This window comes from Uloborus diversus, unplaced genomic scaffold, assembly GCF_026930045.1.
Source record: "Uloborus diversus isolate 005 unplaced genomic scaffold, Udiv.v.3.1 scaffold_35, whole genome shotgun sequence".
Lineage (NCBI taxonomy): Eukaryota > Metazoa > Arthropoda > Arachnida > Araneae > Uloboridae > Uloborus > Uloborus diversus.
Genome location: NW_026558516.1, coordinates 242,588 through 263,593, shown reverse-complemented (window position 1 = coordinate 263,593; position 21,006 = coordinate 242,588). Strand labels below are relative to the sequence as shown.

General features: G+C 36.2%; 1 protein-coding gene across 1 annotated transcript in view; it reads left to right on the top strand.

The window, feature by feature from the left end:
* LOC129233346 (serine palmitoyltransferase 2-like) overlaps window positions 1–21,006 on the top strand; it is a 59,820-nt gene that overhangs the window by 11,762 nt on the left and 27,052 nt on the right. The window contains exons 3-6 of the mRNA XM_054867385.1: window positions 5,277–5,431; window positions 7,749–7,894; window positions 13,128–13,346; window positions 20,900–21,005. Coding sequence (XP_054723360.1) covers window positions 5,277–5,431; window positions 7,749–7,894; window positions 13,128–13,346; window positions 20,900–21,005 — 626 coding nt within the window. The remainder of the gene's footprint in view (window positions 1–5,276; window positions 5,432–7,748; window positions 7,895–13,127; window positions 13,347–20,899; window position 21,006) is intronic.

The following is a 21,006-nucleotide window of genomic DNA, read 5'->3' as shown; positions in this document are numbered from 1 at the left end:
TTCATTTATCATTACAATGCGTCAAGAACTAAAATACGAATGAAAAAAAAGTCTATAGGTGATATTTTTACGATGTTCTGGTGTCAAACAAACATTGGACGTTTATCAAAAACTGACCATATCATTTCCCTCGATTCAGCGGCTTTAACCGGAATTTTAATTAATTTGAATTAAAAGCTTGCACTACACTAGTTTGTGCAATGCAGCCACACTTTTAACTAATATCAAGGTGCATATGCATCATAGAGTGATGAAATAATATCGAGAGGTCCCGCTATCTAGTGTGACAAAATTTGTCACACTATTTTTGTGTGTATTTGTTTTGGGTTGTTTGTTTTGTTTTGTGTATATGTATTGTTTTGTGTTGTATTTGACCCGCTATATCAAGAGAGGTCCCTCTAGGTCTTTCTCACTTAGACTATGATTCCAGGCTTAGAAGGCTAAAAATGTACAGTTTTGAGCAAAGAAGAGACCGTGGGGACATGATTCAGTTGTTCCAATTTATTAAAATGAAAGACGTTACAGGGCTGAAGTTTAGCACTGAAAACAGGACAATGGGTTATTGTTTTAAGCCATTTAAATCTCATGCTAACATGGATATTAGGAAAAATTATTATTTCAGCAGGGCAGTGGAACCTTGGAACAGCTTACCGGAAGAGGTGGTAATCAGCAAGGGAGTAGATAGTTTTAAGAGGGCCATTGATTTTCACTGGGGATTGTAAATGGATTAGGACCAGCCTAGCTGGGCCCAGAGCCTGTTGGTGGTCGTCACTTTTGTATTTGTATTTGTATACTAAGAAATTGAAACCGGAAGTTTCACCGCTCTATCTCAGGATTCTTAGCTTCTCGCTGATTCAAAACACCCCATTACTGAATCTCAATTGGTAGTTAATTTAAACTTATATACTGTTGCAAGTTTATGAAGCACGTTTTTAAAATTGCATTGCAACATGAATTAAAATGTAAACCAATCCGTCAGCTACTTTATTTGGTTGTTATCATTATCCCGCCCATAATTGCACCGCTGTATCCCATAATTCCGGCTTCATCTTTTTACCATCTTTTTATGTAAATTTCTTTACTCTATGCATAGCCCCACTAGATGGCGCTGGCGATTAACGGGTCTTGACAATTTATGACTTTTCTGGGTTAAACCCATGTAGCTCATGCATCTACCAATCAATTTTAACGTTTCAAAGTTCGTTTATTTTTGATTGGACGTCGCCAATTTTGACCGAAAGAGGTGCTGAACGGAACCCCTGCATCCTCCAATCACACTCAACGTAATCGAAACAGGGCTTCCCTGTAGAGCCCTCTTTGCTGCCATGAGATTTCGATTTCCAGTCGGAAATCGAAACGATAACCTACAATGATAAGTTTTTCTTCTGTATAACCCACTTAGATAAGTTTTTAACTTCCGTAAACTGATACGCGCGTTTTTTAGGTTTCTGTGGCAGGGGTGTGTTGGGAAATGATTTATCAAATTTTTCAAATATCTTTCTATGTATGCGTGGTGTTTCAAAATCCTCGATGAATATGTCAAGAGATGATGTAAGAGCCTATGATTCAGAAAAGAATTAACCTTGTGGAGGGTCCGATTTAGTAAGTTCAGGACAGTGGGTTAGACACATGCGTCGGAGGGCCCTTAAGAAGTACAATAACCAACAGTGTTGTAGGAAGATTCCGCTTTTTAATTATAGCTAATGAATAATAGCAATTATTATGTTGACAAGAAAATCGCCCGTCAAGATATGACGGATGAAATCTCCTTCTAAATTAGGACAAAGCCATTGCCTGCTGTTGAAATGTTAACCCTAACTCCAGTGGATTAACCCTAACCACCAATTAATAGCGTTCAATTGTTGACCCTTTTTTCGTTTCTTCAGTCTCCTAAAACTGTAGCCTTGCCAGTAAAACAGTTAAGGTACCCGATTCAGTTCCGCCTCGTTACAGTAAAGCATTTCCCTGCAGGTCAAGCATTCCCAAAAAATATTATCAAACTATTTGCGTCGCCCTGCGTTGCGCGGTCTATCTCGCAAGTGAAAGTTATATCAATTGACGCGTGTTCAACAACCAGGCTTGAAAAAAGAAAAAGAAAAAAATCAGTAAAATTTTGCAACAGATTGCGGAAAAATAACCAAAAATGAAACATTTTAAATCCCCCGATGACAGGAAAATCCTCAAAACAAAGTGCAGAATTTGATTTGTTCAAATTCGAGAAAACAAAATGGCAACAGATCTTTCTTTTCAATAACTTTCTTCACCGCTACAAATTTTAATGAAAGCATTGTTATGGAAAGTAGAGTTGAAGCACGGAATAATAATTTGGATAGAGGGAAAGCCTTCGAAAAATAGAGATTTTATGTCGAAATGTAAGTGTACTAATTAATAGTTTTTAATTGATATTTACGCTAATTATTATCGGAGGATCATGTTAAATAGCCAAATATAAAGACGGGAGGATGACGAATCCATCGATACCTGGTTCGATGGTCAGTTCACTGTCGTTCGGGAGAAGAAACTTGGACATAGATACATACATAGATACATATGCTCAGTTTTTAATTATTATAAGATTATCGTGTTATGAGGCGAGTTTCCTTGTTGATGAAGTCAGGAGGTTCATTCTATCATTTGCTATCATATATATGAGGATTTTGTTGATAAAATTCAGCATAGATTCGGATTTTGTGCATTTAAAACTTCTCAAATAATGCAGGTTCTCAAAGTTTTCTTTAATTCAAGTCAAATCAACATTAAAAAACGTTTTTAACTGTATGAGTGCTAAACGGATGCGCACTAAAGGGGAAGGCTTGTTGTGGCAGAGCACTATAGCAACATAGTTATTACAACATTGATGTCATTACTATGATAGGTTATGATCATCATAATAATCGCAGCAAAGTACTACTGTCTCGCCATCGATTACATGGAAAGGCTAATATCCGGTTTATAGGCGGAAATGGACGTATCTATTAGTTTATAGGGGTGTTAGTTGATTTGCTACAGATGTGCACATTTGCCTCTCTATTATTTAGCCTTAGTTTTGTAAAAGAGAAAACTAGCTCACAGCAACATTTTTCTTTACTAATAATAAAGCTGAAAGTCTCTCTGTCCGGATCTCTCTCTGTCTGTCCGGATCTCTGTGACACGCATAGCGCCTAGACCGTACGGCCGATTTTCATGAAATTTGGCAGAAAGTTAGCTTGTTGCCTGGGGGCGTGCACCTAGAAGCAATTTTTTGAAAATTCGATGTGGTTCCTTTTCTATTCCAATTTTAAGAACAAAATTATCATAAGATGGACGAGTAAATTACGAAATTATCATAACGTGGAACCGTAACATGGGCACAAGCCCATTGGCGAGATACGAAATTATCATAACGTGGAACCGTAACATGGGTGCAAGCCAATTGGCGAGAAAATTCACCATACATTTTTTTTTAAATATACAGAAGAACCAAAAGACCTTTTAATTTTTCTATTACGGGCGATGTCGTGCGGGTACCACTAGTTAAATATAAAGTATATTCGATCTATATTGTCACGGCAAAACTTAATTGATTTATTTATTCACAATACAATTTTGAGCTTGCCATTTTTATTTTACGTTTCTGAAAAAAATGAAAATATTTTCTTTTCTTTTTGTTGTTTCCATGGTAACTATTTCTGTTTCCCCTTATTTTATTTTGGAGGATGCAATAAATGAATAAGGCACTAGTGACATTATAAAACGTGTGCACCAAAATCCTATCGTTATTTTCCCTTCTCCCCTGCTGGATTCATTCAAATGGAATCTTCCTCACTTGGCAAATTGCCAAATTATATACAATCTATGGTCAAACTATTATCAAAGTGATATTAGATTTTAGTTTAAGTTGGTAGAACGCGATGACCTGTGCTTCGAATGCTAAGTTTCTAAAGTTAAAAGCGTATTACTAAAGAAATAAAGTAATTTATTTCAAAACGTTTTGATTCAATCGAGTAAATTTGCCTCTTTTGGTAGCCTGCGTAAACTCGGGTTGGCTAATAATTTTATTGGCTAATAGTTTTAATTTTGTGCAAACGCTGTCCCACCTTCAAAGAGAGCTAATTTAAAAATATATAAAAAACTAACTATTGATCCATAAATATCAACTCTCTTTTAACTATTTAGATTGGATATTACACAAAACCTTCTTGCACAGAAATATTTTTTACTATATTCGAGTAACTATTAATTAAATTTGGGATTAACTGTTATGCTTTGATTGTTTATAAAGCATAGTATTATTTGAAGGCTTTGGTTACCTGGAAAAAATTAAAAACTCAGCGTTACGCATGGGACATTTTTCGAAAATCGCCCCCCGTAATTTTTTCCATCTGCAGTGAAAAACTGAAAATCTGTCCGCCCTTTTAAGTTTACAAACCTGTCCAAGTTGACCGTGTTTTTAAAGTACAGAATTAATAACATATCATATAAACCAACCTCCACACGTTGACCACCAGTTTAAGTTGACCAAAGAAGTACTGCACTGCAAGTGGTCAACTTATACAGGTTTCGCTTCAATGTATGGAACGAATAGAAACAGAAACTTTACATGCTACACTTAAGTATCTTAAAGAAATCAGGAATCAAACCGTGGAGGCGTTTTTTAAACTTAAATATGATATTTATATAAAAATTAGTGGTACCCGCAAGGCTTTGCCCGCAGTAGAAAATTGAAAGACCATTTGGTTCGCCTCCATATTTACAAATATTGGATGATGATTTTCTCGCCAATTTGCTACATTCATTTGCTTGCCCATGTAAAGGTTCCACGTTATGATAATTTCTTAATTTAGTCGTCCACGTTGTGATCATTTGCTCGGGGAAATTTTCTTAAAATTGGAATAAAAAAAGAACGAAATCGAATTTTTGAAAAATCGCTTCGAGGTGCACACCCGCATGCTACAAACTAACTTTGTGCCAAGTTTCATGAAAATCGGCTGAACGGCCGAGGCGCTATGCGCGTCACAGAGATCCAGTCGGACAGAGATCCAGATATCCAGACAAACTTTCAGCTTTTTTTTTAGTAAAAAATATACCATATTCAACATTTAAAACAACTCTTTACGGAGGCACATTTATGTTTGACTTCATCCATGCAACTTACATTAATGCTAAAAGCATCGCTAAGCTGTTGCCGCTCACAGAAAAAGAACCAACAGTTATCTCGTCTGGTCGTTTTAAGAGTGCTTTTCAACTGCAGTGAGATCCGGACGCAGCGTTTATCCAATACTTCATTATTTTTTCAGGGTTACGTCCCACTGTACCAGAGCTTCGAGAGCTTTTACACCCGCAATATATACAGAAGGTTATGTCACGTGATCAACAACACCATCTGCAGCATGCCCGGGGCGACTGTGACGGTGAAAGAGAGAGTATCCCACGACTTCAACTACACCTTTGAGTAAGTCGTCTTTTGCATCTAAGCTTTTATGTTTTATCTTTTTATCTCTAAATGATTCACTCCAGCTATTTCGGTTTGAATACATTTCAGAAATTTATATTGCTGCCTGATGCCTTTTTTTTTTTTTTTTTGTCATTATCTTGACAGCTTATTTTTTCGCTAAGCTTGTCACTAGTGATTGCAATACCGATATATCGAATATCGGTATTTCGAGCAATTTTGCAATTTCGTAATACCGGTATTTGCTAAGGTAAAATACCGGTATTTTCGGTATTAGGTGAAAAATAATTAAAAGTTTGTTTAATAAACAGCAATTTTTAAGAAATTTCAAATACCTGTATTATAACCGGTATTCCGATTGAATACCGGTATTGAGTTTTGGTTCCGGTATTTCAATCCCTACTTGTCACATGTAAATCCTAAACAAAATAATTAAAATCTGAGCGTATGTATCTATGTATGTATGTATCTATGTCCTAGTTACTTTTCCTGAACGCCAGTGAACTGAACATCGAACCAGGAATCAATAAATTCGTCATTTTCCCGTCTTTATGTTTGGCTATTTAACATAATCCTCCCATAATAATTAGCTGAGATATCCATTAAAAACTATTAATTGTGATACTTAGATTCCGACACAAAATCTCAATTTTTCGAAGGCTTTCCTAAATTCAAATTATTATTCAGGTCTTCACCTCAACTTTCCGTAACAATGCTTTTATTAAAATCTGTGACTTGAAGAACATCATTGAGAAGAAAGATCTATTGGCTTTTTGTTTGCTCGAATATGAACAAATAAAATTCTGGCTTTTGTTTTGAGGCTTTTCCTGTAATCAAGGGATTTAAAATGTTTAATTTTCGGTTATTTTTTCGCAATCTGCCGCAAAAGTTTACTTATTAACAAACAAAGACAAAAAAAAGAAAAAACATTCTTTTTTTCTTCAAGCCTGATTGCGGAACACGCGTCACTCGACATAACTTTTACTTTCGAGGTAGACCGTGCAAAGCCAGGACGCAGCTAGTAATGATAATGATAGTAATAATGACTGTCAGAACAGAAAACAACGGGTTGGAAACCTCACTTAGATGAAGTTGCTTCAAAACATTCTGATGATACATCCTTTTTCTGATCTTGCATTTCGATTAAATGCATTTTCAATTAAGACAACCTAGGAAGCTGCGACACAAGATTGTTTCCTGTACCAGCTCCCGAGGTCTCACTAGACTAAAAAGCTGACACCAGTGCATATTCAATATAATATCAACATTTACGATCATTGCTTTTAATCACCTAGTCTAAAAACTCGTGAATGAAAACATGCTGTTACTTATTAACAATTTGTAACTTACATAATGGAAGAAATGTAACAAACTGATAGACGAAACAAGTTGAAGCTTCATTAGAAACAGTTTTTTTGAATTATCCAACCTTTTGAAACATAGGGTAGCGGCATCAGGAACAGACAAGGGCCCAGTAACAGAGAGTCGCAAGTTTGGATTTAAATAATAAGCCTTTTAATTGGGAAAAATAAATGTTGCTGTGGCCCATGAATACGGTGAAAATCTCTTGTGTTATCAGAGTGAATATCATGAGCCAGTTGGCATTCACGAGGCAGTGGTGGAAGGTGATGAACAGCCACCACGAGGTCTGCCGGTGTTTCATGTTCATTTGAATTAAACAAGGCTCTAGTTCTAAAAATAAAGAATTTTGAAGAGAATTCTGTCCATTTCTCATCCTTTCCTCATCCTATCTGTTACTGGGTGTCATCGGAATTGTCGGTGTCTGTTCCTGGGGTTCGGACTTGTTTTCAAAACAGAGCAAATAAAAATAGAATTAACTCATTCAGAGGATCCAGAAGCAGCCAAACGTCAGATGAGATGTAGTTGCACGAGAGGAAAATAGTTTTCAGTCTAAATACATTAAAAGACTCAGAAAATGGAGTTAAATTGGGAGCGTTGTCTTAAGCATGTCTGTTACTGGTGCCGTTACCCTAATGGAAGAAAAGTAACAAACTGAAAGACGAAATAAGTTGAAGCTTCATTAGAAACAGGAGTTTTTTTTTTTGAGTTATCCAACCTTTTGAGACAACCGTTTGAGGTCACGTGGCTTAATATTTTATTTCAACCCACTGATATAGTGACTGAAAAAGATAAATAAAAACCTAGGTGGAACGAAGGAAGCCACAATACCTCGATGGATTAAGCGTTACTTTTCTACCCTTTCAAAAAGTAACTCTTGAATATCAAATATTTGAGACAAAGCTAATTGTTATTGTGCCATCAAACACATTTTTTGTAGCACATAATCCATTTTCAGATTTACCGGAAATGAAAGCGAATGCATCAACTTGGCGTCTTTCAACTACCTGGGAATGGCAGACAACAACGGAAAGTGCGCCGACGCCGTTGCAAAATGCTTGAATGAAAATGGCGTTGGAATATGCAGCACGCGGCACGAACTCGGTGAGTTTGCTAAATTACAATAAAATCCTTGTCTTTAATTAAGAATAACTAAGGCTGTCCAATCCTGTTCGCTGTCCCGTTCGTTTCCTGTTCTTATAACTTTTAGAATCAAACTTGCTTAAATCAGTAAATAACCGGTTCTTACAGAGTGTCCTAAAATAGACTGACTGTTTTCAAGAACTTATAACAGGAAAACCGTTATATGATAAAAAAAAAAACTTGCAGAAAATTCATGTGGAGAGTTCCCTTTTGTTCTATGTTTTAATTGAAACGCCGCAGATAGTAAGCCCGTAAATAAAAAAAAAAAAAGAAGAGAGAGAAAATTACGTCATAAATCTTCGAAAATTATTTTTAATGAACAAAAGTACGTAACAATATTTTGAAAATGACATCAGTCGGCTGTAATCACATGTCGAATCGGATTAATAATCTGTGAATTTCAATTCTTTTTTGACCTGCAGACTTACTATGAGCAGCGCCATCTGTTAAAGCATTTTTGAACTAAAATTTGGAACTCGGGGGGGGGGGGGGGGATTTACCAACAGCCACATGAGTTTTCTGCAAGAAGTTTTTGTTTTTTATCATTAACTGTTTTAATGTTTAAAAAAATTCGTCGTAAAAAGACGAATGGGGGTATCTCACGTTTAAGTATTTTGCAGAAAATCGGTTTCAAGATTTCCAGTTTACTGCATCGCTTGAGAACCGCTACCAATGTGAGGGACTTTTTTGCTATTTATTGTAGAGATACGCCCATTGGCCATAGTATAAAATCGACTTTGGACATTTCTGTGGGGGTCATAACTCATTTTTCGATTTTTTTGAGATACGTCCATTCGTCTATTTAGCGACTAGTTTCGAAAACAGTCAATCTATTTCAGGACACCCTGTATTTAAAAAGCTCGTTCAGTCAATGGAAGTTACTTTTTACGGCAAAGCCAAAGATTTTAAAAAGCTTGACCACGTAGAGATGGCGGATGACCTTGAAGCGGCAACATCATTTGTAATTGACGGAGTCAGCCAGAAAGCACCGAGTAGTAAGAGGCGCGATCTTACTGATCCTACCTATTACAAAGCAATAACAAACAACCTCTTGCAAATGATGTTCCCGCTTCAAGGTCATCCGCCATCTCTCCGTGGTCAAGCTTCAGCAGACTACGTATGTTTGTATTTACGTAGAAGAGGGTGGCCCAAAGCGGGTAGGCATTCGCATGCCACCGCGCAAGCGGCGATGCATGAATATGTTGCGTTTACCCGAACACCCCAGAGCTTCAATCAGTCCTAGAGAAGCAGCTGGGAAGCGGCATGGCGTAGCCAGGCTTAAAATAAAAAATAGGTACATATTAAAAATAAACTGAAGGTATGTAACTTGTGATTACTATATTCAGTAAATTACAGCCCAATAGCCAGGGCTAAAGCAGAAATACATGAAATACCATGCCTTGCCATCAATCTTCGAGTTGAACCGAACCATTGCTTCGGTCACTCGTCTGGTCAGTGCTAATTCTGTATTGGCTACCAGTTTGTTTGGCACTCTTGGCATCCTTAAGAGGTTTTACATCTCCAGCTCAGTCACTTTCCTATGCCGGGCTGATGAGTGCTAATAAGCACGAAACTGCAGTCCTCGGCTGGAAATGACTGAGCTGGCGGTGGATTTCATGTAATTGTGATTACTAGTTTATTTTTATTTTATTGACAAATAATATTTCGTTATTCTGGCACCATCCACCTATAAACTGCGATAGTAATTCTGTTTGTATCTTTTTTTTTAAATTTAAGGTTATAATTATCAAAATAAAAACATGCTTTTAGGCAAAGCGGGTAGGGAAAAGCGAGCATAAGATTTATTAATGTATTTATGTATATTTTTCTGGCAAATGTACTGACTTCGATTTCCTATTCGAATGAGATAACTTTAAAAAGTTATTTTTTACGATGGTAATTAGTTAGTCCAATTATTTTATAAATGATTTCTTTAGATTTTATAAACAAATATGCTGACTTAACATTTGAATCTGCATTTGATTGAAATGTTAACTTTATTATTCTTTTTTTATGATGGCAGTTAGCTAGTAAATTGATTTAATTTTTTATAACTTCATATTTGATTGACAAATGTACAAAATCGCAATTAGTTAAGTTTACCCGGCTTACCCCAACGGTTTACCCGCTTTAAGCCCCTTGGCAGGGCAAAGAGGGTTTTTCAAGTGTTTGTAATGTTTGATGATAAATTAATATTGGGTTTAAAATAATGCAAGAATCACTTTTATGAAGTTCGCGATCCCTGATAAGAAATAAAGCGGAAAGTGTTGCTATACAAATCCAAAAACAACAATTTTCGAACGTTCTTCGTTAACCTACCTGCTTTGGGTCACCCACTGTAGAACATAGAGGTCTATGTTATACCGTATCGCCGATTTTGCTGAATAAGGAGTCAATCGATTATTTTTTATCGCCCGGTTAACATAGACTTCATTTTAACCGACTTCAACAGCAGTAGGAGTCGATTTTATCTTATAAACCCGATTTTTAACGGTTTCATTCCTTTCTTTTTTTTAGCGCGAGTTTTTAAAAGTATGTATTACTCATGAAGTGGGGTCGTTTCCAAAAATTTAAAAGTATTTTTTTCTGAAAGAGCATGCTTAAAACATAGGATCTGACCACTTTTTCAGTAATTTGTTTATGTTTAATATTTTTTAAAAAATACTTAAATCGGTGCGCTTTCACTATCGTGTGACATCACAAATGATGAAATGCCATTCAATGTTGCCATTCACAGAGCAAAATATTTAATTCGCATCTTTACTCACGTGCATTGGCAACGATAGGGTTGATAGCAAGCGAAGAGCGCAATTTTAATTCGCTGCTTGATTATCATAACGTGGAAACGTAGTAGAAAGATGCGGCAAATTTCATCATTTCCGACGTCATAAAGACCACGTCTTGTTTGAAAAATCGGACATTTTAAAAAATTAATTTAAAAAAAAAAATGTTGGGGAAATGAAAGTATTTTCTGGGTCCATGTTACTTATTTATTGAGCAATCACGATTGCTTATTGCTTTCATTTGACTGTTTTTGACGTTCCTTTGATTTTTCCCACCGCCACCCTCTGCACCATCACCGTGGACAGGCGGGCTCCTCACGATGCTGCACCTCTAACGAAAGCCGTCTCCAGGTTGCATCCATGTCCTACACACACATACTCACAGATACACAACTACACACACACACACGCGCACATACACATACACACATACACCTACACACACATACACCTACACACACATACACCTACACACATACACCTACACACACAAACACATACACACACAAACACATACACACACAAACACACACGCATACATACACACACATACACACAACTACCCACACATTCCTACCCGCACACATACACAAACACATATGCCTACACACACATACACATACCCCCCCCCACACTTATGCTAGCACACAGACACAAACACACATACTCCGTACACACAAACCCCCCCCCACACACACAAACACACACGCCTACATACACACACTCGTGATTGCGAAAAACATAATTTGAATTCAAGATGTCAAAATTCAAATTAATTTTTCTTCTTTTTTTGCTCATTCTATCCATTTCAGTGACTAAAAGTAGTGCTTTTGACTGAAGGAAACCACCCCATTGTATCACTCCTCCTTTTCTTGTTGCATCACAAGCTAAAACGGAAAATATTAAAATAAAAACAGTTTAAAAACTGTAGGCCGACTACGGAAAAAAGAAAAACATTTAAAAGGTAAGAAACAAGTTAGGTGCTGTTTGGCATGATCGTCTTGTTGAGTGAAACAAGTCACTTGATTTGTGAAATATTCTTATTCGTTTATTTCAATTGAAATCCTCTGTCAATTCCACATTAATAACATTACAATTCAACTCAAATGCCGTTGCTGTTCGTTGTCAACTACAAAAAGTAAGCATTTTAATTTTATGATTAATTGACAACGCACGCCTACAGTATTTGAATTGAATTATAATGTCAATAATGTGAAAGTGACAGAGGATTTCAATAGAAATGAATGAGAATATCTAACATATCAAATGACTCAACAAGACGATCATGTCAAACAGCACCTAGCTTGTTTCTTACCCTTTAAATGTTTCTCCTTTTTCCTTAGTCAGGTTACAGTTTTTAAACTTTTCCACTTTTCAAAAGACGAGAAATAAGTACATCTATAATTATGTAGACCGAAATATTGGAAACATGTTTGTCTTTGTTTGCTGTGTAGTTCAGTTTTATGAGTCAATTTTCTTGTGTTTCGACTTATACACGTAAAGAAAAATATTAAGTTGAAAGGAGAACAAAATCATCGATGCATGGAATTTTCTGTGACATAACGCCAAACATAATTAACGGATGCATTACATAGAGGGTGTTCGAAAATGAATCGTCAGACTTCAAAACGAAAAAACAAAAGAACGGTGACCCATATTAAATTCATTCTTCTGGGTTATGAACGGTCGAAGACAGGAATTTGTTGCATGTCATTTATGTCGGTAGTTGAAAATTCTGATAATAGATGGCGCTGTAGCTTCCTATTGATGCACAAGATGTATACGCCAAGTTTTCTCCTGAAAATTCATTATTATGATTATAACGACAGTAGGCATGTTTTTATAACGATTTCAGCATCATTATGCACGTGTACTCATCGGACCAGAAAGGTCTATGTTCCTCGATGAATACTTCAATGACCGTGCGGCGTGCGTTGGATTACTCAAACGACACAAACAAAAAACACGAAGGTCTTCGTCTTCACCAGATCTTCATCCATGAGACTTCTTTTTGTGGTGCTTGAAGGATGTTGTGTATCAAAAAACCCTACACCGATTGACGACGTGGTGAGATCAATCTTAATGAATAAAAATATTCCAAGAATTTTTTTTTTAGAATGCCATTGCTAATTTTTGCTTCGGTTGAGGCATGCGACAGCAGCGATATCCTAAGACAGCACAGCGACATCTGTCGTTAAAAACTTATACCATATAAAACTTTCAAACCTAACCTGAAAAAATTTCTGACCTCGCACGTTCACACCGCAAGAATAAATTTAATATCTGTCACCGTTCCATTATAATTCCATTTTGAAAAGCGGCAGTGGAACAATTTGTATACGATCTGTTACATACATATGTATGTACAATCTTTGCCTAGCCCAGAGTTTCCATAACAAGTCTGATTCTAGGTACACTGGAGATCCACCAAGAGCTAGAGAAGCTCACTGCCGAGTTCCTGGGCGTGGATGACAGCATCATCGTGGGCATGGGTTTCGCGACCAACACCACGTCCATTCCCTCCATCATCTCCAAGGGAAGCTTGATCTTAAGCGACCAACTCAACCACGCCTCGATCGCCTTTGGCTGCAGGCTGTCCGGAGCAAAAGTCACAGTTTTCAAACATAATGGTGAGCTCAGAACATCTGATTTTGAGAAATTTAACAAAAAATATTTTTTTACCATCATAAACTGCCGTAATTACTAGGGCTAGAGTAGAGAGAGGACCCCGATATCTTTGGTTTGCAATACAGACCTTGGTTTCTTCGAATTTTGTTTGAAATCCTTAGGTTTTGGGTTTATTCATGAGAAAGGTATAGGTAGATATTGGGCAATACACAGACATCGGTTTCTTCGGATTTTATTTAAATTAAGTAAGGTTTTGGGTTTATTCATGAGAAAGGTATAGGTAGATATTGGGCAATACACAGACATCGGTTTCTTCGGATTTTATTTAAATTAAGTAAGGTTTTGGGTTTATTCATGAGAAAGGTATAGGTGGAGATGGAGCAAGTTAGTCCGTCCCCAGGGTTAGAGTTTTCCCCCAACTTTTTTGGTTTGCAATACAGACCTTGGTTTCTTTGGGTTTTGCTTGAAATCTTTGAGTTTTAGGTTCATTCATGAAGCCTACTCGGAAGATGGAACACGTTGGTCCGCTTCTTAAAATTTCACTTTTTACCTCATCAAGCAAAATGGTGAGTTCAAAACATCCTGTTTACAAAATTTATCTAAAAATATTCTTTTCCCAACTGCCGTAGTAACTAGGGCTAGAGCTTTCCCCCAATATCTTTAGTTTGCAATACAGAACTTGATTTCTTCGGATTTTGTCTGAAATCCTTGGGGTTGGGTTTATTCATGAGAAAGTTATAGGTGGAGATTGCGCAATACAGACCTTGGTTCCTTCGGATTTTGTGAAAAATCCTTGGGTTTTCGGTTTATTCATGAGAAAGGTATAGCTGGAGATGGAGCACGTTGGTTACGCCACGGCATGATGCTTTGATAGTATTTTTTGGTAATATTTGACATGGCCGGTAAAAATGCTTCATTTTGACAGGGCTGAACTGGATCCGGTCACTTGACTGTTTTACTGGCAAGATTGTCATTTTAGGCCAATGAAGAAAGGTAAAAATGGTCAATAATGAACTACTGGATTACAGGGTTATTCAACTGAAGTTAGGGTTAACATTTCATTTATCAAAATATCACCCGACAGGCAACTGCTTCGTTCAAGTGTAGAAGCATTTTTCACCCGTCATACCTTGACGGGTGATTTTCTAATTTTAGTGATAGATATTATCCAATACTGTATCTTTAAATAATTAATGAAACGATTTAGGAGATGCAAAATTTAAAAATTCCAAGTTCTGGCACAAAGCTACAAATGCTATTCGACTGCAGTGCATAAATGCAGGACCGTCGCCATAGGGAGAGTGAGGAGGGTGTCTCACCCTCCCACTGATTTCATCCAGTCGGCAAAATCAGTTCATAAGTCGGCATTTTCAATGTTTCGGAATTTCAAAGTTTTAATTGACAGAAATTAAAAAAAAAGGTATCATATTCATACAAAGTTATACATCTAACCTTTTCATACTTTGCGCAAGAAAAAATAATGAATGGTGTCTCCGTTTACATTCAGTTTTACATTGCTCACACTATGCTGATTGCTTAGTTTGCGACTGCTCACTTTGCCGAGACAATAAGTGTCCACTCAGAAAATTCAGCTAGAGTCGGCATTTTTTTCTTTTTCAGTTGATTCTGTATTCTAAATCTTTGAGTAAAGTAGTATGTGGTTTGACCATGTGCACGTTTTCACCTTTTATTGAAAAAGGAAAAACCAAAAAACATGTATATTTTGCGTACTGACGACTATTCATCTCAAAGCCCACCTGAAAGACATAATCAATTCGCCGACTGCTAATTGCACAGTATTCTCAATTTACCGACATTTACTTGAACAAAGTATTATTTTGCCGACACTATATCCAGGGACACCCCAAACTTAAATTCTTGGGGAAAATCCTCAATTTTCCGAATGATAAAATACGGATATGCAATGCACACATGAGAAGGGACATTCAGGAATTTAAAAAAATGCAATAATGTCTTAAAACTTGCCGAATAATCAGACAAATTTGGCCGAATAAGGACTTTTATGGAGGTCACTGGGACCTCCCAATGGGCGCCGCCTTCCTGTACTCAGTCGGCAATTTCAGCTACAATCGGCAATTTTTACTTTTAGAGTGAATTCAAAGTTCACTATATCTTTGATAAAAGTTAAATGGAAGTGCATTTGGATAAATGGAAGTGCACTTTAACATTTTCTCATTTTAACAAATTTACAATGCAAATCCTGAGTTCTAATGAGTGTTTATATTGTAAATTTTAAAAAGATAATTCAATCTTAAAATATTATTTAGAAATATCTGCGAAGCTGTATCACACATTAAGATTACCTGTGAGCAGCCGAGATGTAAGATTCAAATATTTTTTTCAAAAATATTTGTATAGAAACCCACGGAAAGTCTCAGTTTAAAAACACAACTACATTAAGAAACATGATAGCTTTGAACAGTGCACAGTAGACACATTTATAAAATTGAATCATCAATAAAAAAATTCACAGCAAATTGGAGAAATGCATAGGGTGCCGAAATGATAAAAAAAATTAAAATAGAGAGAAGGATTTTATTACAACACAAAGTCCCATTGGTATGTATTTTTAAGTGTTTGATTTTGAGACGAACTTCTGAATACACATTCAGCACCGTTTCCCTTTTTCTAGGCTTACGGGTAAAAACCGAAATAGTATTCTACTCGCAGGGGTTATGCCTATTTGTCGACCACACAAGTTTATTGTGTAACTAAAGCAAGATATTTGTCCGCCAATTGTAACACTCAGAAATGCCGTCGTGGAGACGGCGTGGCGTAATCGCGTGTAGGGGTGACATTAGAAACGTCAGACCTTCAGGGGTCTTTTCTGTTAAAAACCTTTCTCTGGAACTAGGAGCTCGAGGGAAAATTAGAGAAGAGTTGGATCAACTGTTGTTGTGTGCTTAGGACGGTCTGTCCGGCCCCTGCTGTGTGAACTTTCCGCCTGAAGAAGGAAAAAGAAGGTTATTGGCGTTGGAGCCTTGAAGAGATACAAGTGTATTGACTTTGTCCGGCTCCCGAGTTTGGCAGAAGATTTGAGTGACTATCCTGCATAGCTATTTTATTCATTATGAATTTCAAAAGAAAAAAAAAAGACTAGTTAAAGTTTTTGAACTTTATTCTCATGTGAATGAACAATAATTCTCATTGTGGCAAGTAAGGAAAAATCTGAAAAAGCATTTTACTTGAATTTGAGAGGAAAAAAAAAAGCTTATTGAAATGCAGCAGAAAAGGTATGATTATTTTAACTAATATTTTCAAAGCATTATTTTAATCTTTCCCCATTTACATAAATATATGTATATCTTCCGTTAAATATTGAAAAATAAGAGTTCTAAGTAAGTTGCTGGGATGAAAATTTTTTTGTGAAAAGTTTCAAAAAAGAAAGGAAAAAAAAGGGGGGGGAGGGCAAATGAATGTTTTTTTTAGCTCTAAAATTTCAGAAGAAAATGCAATTTAAAAATATTATTTAGGAACATTCAAACATGTACAACATCATTAAAATTACCATTTACCAAACCAAAGACAGCTGAAATACGTTTCAAACATTTTTTCAACCAATAGAGAAAAAGAATAGCCAGAGCGTTATAGAATTGCATAACAAGTTTCAATTAAAAAAAACCGATAGGTAAATAAACATGATAGCTTCCTAGGGCACACCCGTACAAAAATAAGGAAAATATGTTTCAAATAGAAGAAAAGATTCAAAATCTTGTCTAGAAAAGTCACACCAGTAATTCTAATGAGTGTTTAAAAAATGAGTTATAAAAAATTAAAGTAAAATGAAAGTTATCAAGAGATTCAGGATTTCTGATATTTAAAAAAAGTAAAAAAAGGTATCTTATTAGGCATCACTAAAAAATACCACCTGTATTCAAAATGTTAAACGTTTAACCCTTCCTCAAGTTAAAATATAAAAGCTTTAAATTATCTTAGTCTGTAAGTTCAAAATGTTAACAGATTGTTTTAAGGTTGCATAATTTTGTACTTTTAACAATTAAAAACATTAGAGTGAAAATTGAAAATTTCGTCGTGAAAAACTAAAACAGCTAAAATGTTTTTTAAAAAGAAAATCTGGAGGAGGATCTCCTACCTTTTTTTCTTTTAATAAATAAAATGATTTAGGGAAGTAGCTTAGGAGGGAGGACGGAGGAATCGCAGAACCTAACCATTTCCTTTTATCTTATGGTAATGAAATGTAATCTAAGTTGCGTTTTTAGAAACTTACTGCAGGAGGTTCCTATGAAATCAACGAAGATCGTCTGAAACTTCGTTTTTTGGCATTCAATTTCAGAAAGTTGTCGAAAGAGAGAGCTTCTGAACCTCGTTTACCACAAATGGCCTACAATGGCACTTTAAAGATCTCAATTTTCAAAAAAATTTCGATCGAAATCACTTCGTATCACCTTCTCCTAACATCACCAATAGTCGTTTAACGTTTAAAACTATATGTTTAAAACTACAATTCAAATAACGCTTGGGAAAACACTAGCCGATACTCCTTTCTTAAATCGTGTGGTGTAGCAAAGATTCTATTTCGGAAGAGGCCCAGGTTCTTAGGTTCTTACCTCAAGGAGATTATCACATTAATTATTTTTCATTGAATTGCTAAATTGATTTCATTATAGATAATGCTAATTATTTATATCTGCTAATTATTAATTAATAGTTGTTTAAAACACCAATACACTCCCATTTGTTAAGTCTGGGTATTTTAAAAAGTGATAAATAACCTCAAAACTTATGCATGAGTTATATTCTTAACTAGAGGATAGAAATGCTGACATGTTTTCTCCTTCAGTATTTCTGAATATGGTGTTTGGGAGCTGACCTGCTAAGAACATTGTAAACGCTATGGTTTGCTAAGTTGAATGAGGGGGAGGAGTGGAAGGTCTTACCAAAAAATGTTTAAAACTTAAGACCCGAAAACCATTTTTAAAAACATTACGGAACTGCTTGGGGATCGGGGGCTCGCCCCCGAAAATCTTCCGAAATTAAAAGCCGAAAAACAAGGTTATAGGCTATCTTAGAAGCGTTTTGCCCTCGGTCCTTCTCCCTGGGCGCTGGGCCCCTCCCCTGTCTACGCAGCTACCCAAATCCATCAAAGTTGTCTAGAGGATTTTTTATTTCAAGACTTAAGTCCTTAAAATTTTTCCGGGGGGCAGCCCCTCCTAAACATCATTGCAGATCGCGTAAAAATACATTTTTCGAACATCATTCGCAGAAAATTTCCGGGGAGAGTCTATGAAATCCACTCTTTTCCCACAACACTAAAAAATGTCATTCCCCTCTCCTTTCCTTAATATCACCAATAGTGGTCTATGATTGCCTTTCTGGAACTTTAATTTCACGAAATCGCCTAGGAAGTGCCCCTGAGCCCCAGCGGAACCAAACATGACTTACTATCACCTGTTTAAGTCTTCAGTTTCGAAAACTTTTCTGAGCCTAAACTCCCCCAAACATCGTCAAAGACTGTCTAAAGTTTCATTTTTAGAATCTTTAGGGGCAGAAATCTCCGAACACCACTTTTTCTAGCTTAACATTACTAGCATGATATAACTCATTTTGCAAACTATTTCTCCCACACAAAGCAATTTCTCTGATTTGTATACTTAAAATCCCTATTTGTGCGCCATGGAAATGTTCAATCAGAATCAATGTACTCAGAGATACCAAAACGAATGATTACCATGAGGGTCCCCCGTCCCTTCCAAAAAATTATGTACAGCATAATTAATTCACCATTATATTACAAAACTTTTTGAGTAGAAAATGTTCTTATGTGTTAAATTTTATATGGATAAAGTACGTTTTCTTTTTCTTTTTTTCGAATTTCCCCAGAATGTCTCCTCCAAAATTCCTTGTAATTTCTCACTGCCGTTTTCTCTAGCTAATCTGCCACTGTCCACTGGACATCTGTAAATACCTACCCTCAGTGCCGGATTTAAGGGGAGGAGGAGACGGGGGTTGCCAAGGGCGGCGACTTTTAGAAGGCAGCAAAATCACACTATTTTTATGTTTTTTTCGTTGAAACTCAATTTTAAAACTTGAAAGATGGATAAAGGCGGCAGTTTCGATATTTGCCCCGCCTCGGGAAAAAAATGTAGATCCGTCACTGCCTACCCTTTCCCCAAAAGTATCCTTAAATAGCCTAAAACTGTGTTTTTCGAAAAACCTTCGGGGAGGACCCCCGAACCCCCTATCCTTTCCTTCGCGTCAATAAAGATGGCATAAAATCTTTGTTTTTAGAAATTTTTAAGGAAGAACTCCCGAAAACCACCTTTTCTAGAAAAAAGCATGTTGACTCCAGCGAAAAAAAGATGAGAATGAATCCACGGTCATCTTGCTTCTTATATAAACCAAAGCCTAAAATCATGTTTTTAGTATGCCAATTTCAGAAATTTTTCGGAGGACAGCAGTCTATCTTGCCTTTAATCGAAATTAATGCATCCCCTTAGTAGCACTGAAGCACGTCTACAATTGCATGTTCCAGACTGCAATATGTAACGAATTCTAGTCAGAGACCCTGAATTTATATATAAATATATATATATATATATATATATATATATATATATATATATATATATATATATATATATGTGTGTGTGTGTGTGTGTGTGTGTGTGTGTGTGTGTGTGTGTGTGTATGTACGTATATATAATGTGTGTACGTATGTATCTCTCGGGTCGGCAAAATGTTAGGAGTCAGTCGGCAAAATCAGTTTCAACACCCCCCCCCCCCAAACGAATGTACCTGGCGACGGCCCTGCATAAATGAAAGAGTCGTGTTGTTATTTCTCAGACGGTCTTCGCACTTTCGACTCGGCAAACGTGTCCTTGACACGCCTATTTTAAAGGCTATACAAATAGGACTATTGTTAGACAATTAAATCAGAATATTGTTACGAGTTCGGTGCAATTTCAAACTTTCTTTAAATGACGACATAGTTCTTGAGAAAAACACAGGAGATTTATTTACAACTATGTTCAAGAAATATCGTTAACAACTGCTAACTTAACCATAACAATTAAGCGAATATCAATTAACACCGTAAACTAAACGGTTACACACGTATTTACGTCAAAAATACACAAAAATACAGCGCAAAGGCTAATACACACTTCCAGCGGAAAGACATAAAACGAGACTCCACAGTTAGAAAGCAAAACTAACTCTCCTTTCATTCACAAGACGCCCGGCGTTTTATACCTAGTAAAGAAATATCCAGAAAATCCTACAATGTTCTACCAATTTCTCTTATTTTCTTTTTATTCCACTCACAAATCTTATTCAGAAATGGGGGGGGCCGTATACTTCATTCGAATGTAAGGGGTTGTATACTCATTACGAGAAACTATTTGCAGGTTACGTTACTAAGACAATTTTAGGTGAAAATTAATGGAATAAACGTCAAATTTAGTCCGATTACAACAAATTAATCATAAAAATAATTACTATTTACAGAATTTGTAACAATAGTAACAATATTATATTAGCTACATTTTTAATAACTTCATGGCTTTTTTCCTAGACATGAAGGACCTGGAGAGAAAAATTAGAGCAGCAATCGTATATGGGCAACCGAAAACACATCGACCATGGAAGAAGATAATTCTTTTAGTAGAAGGATTATACAGG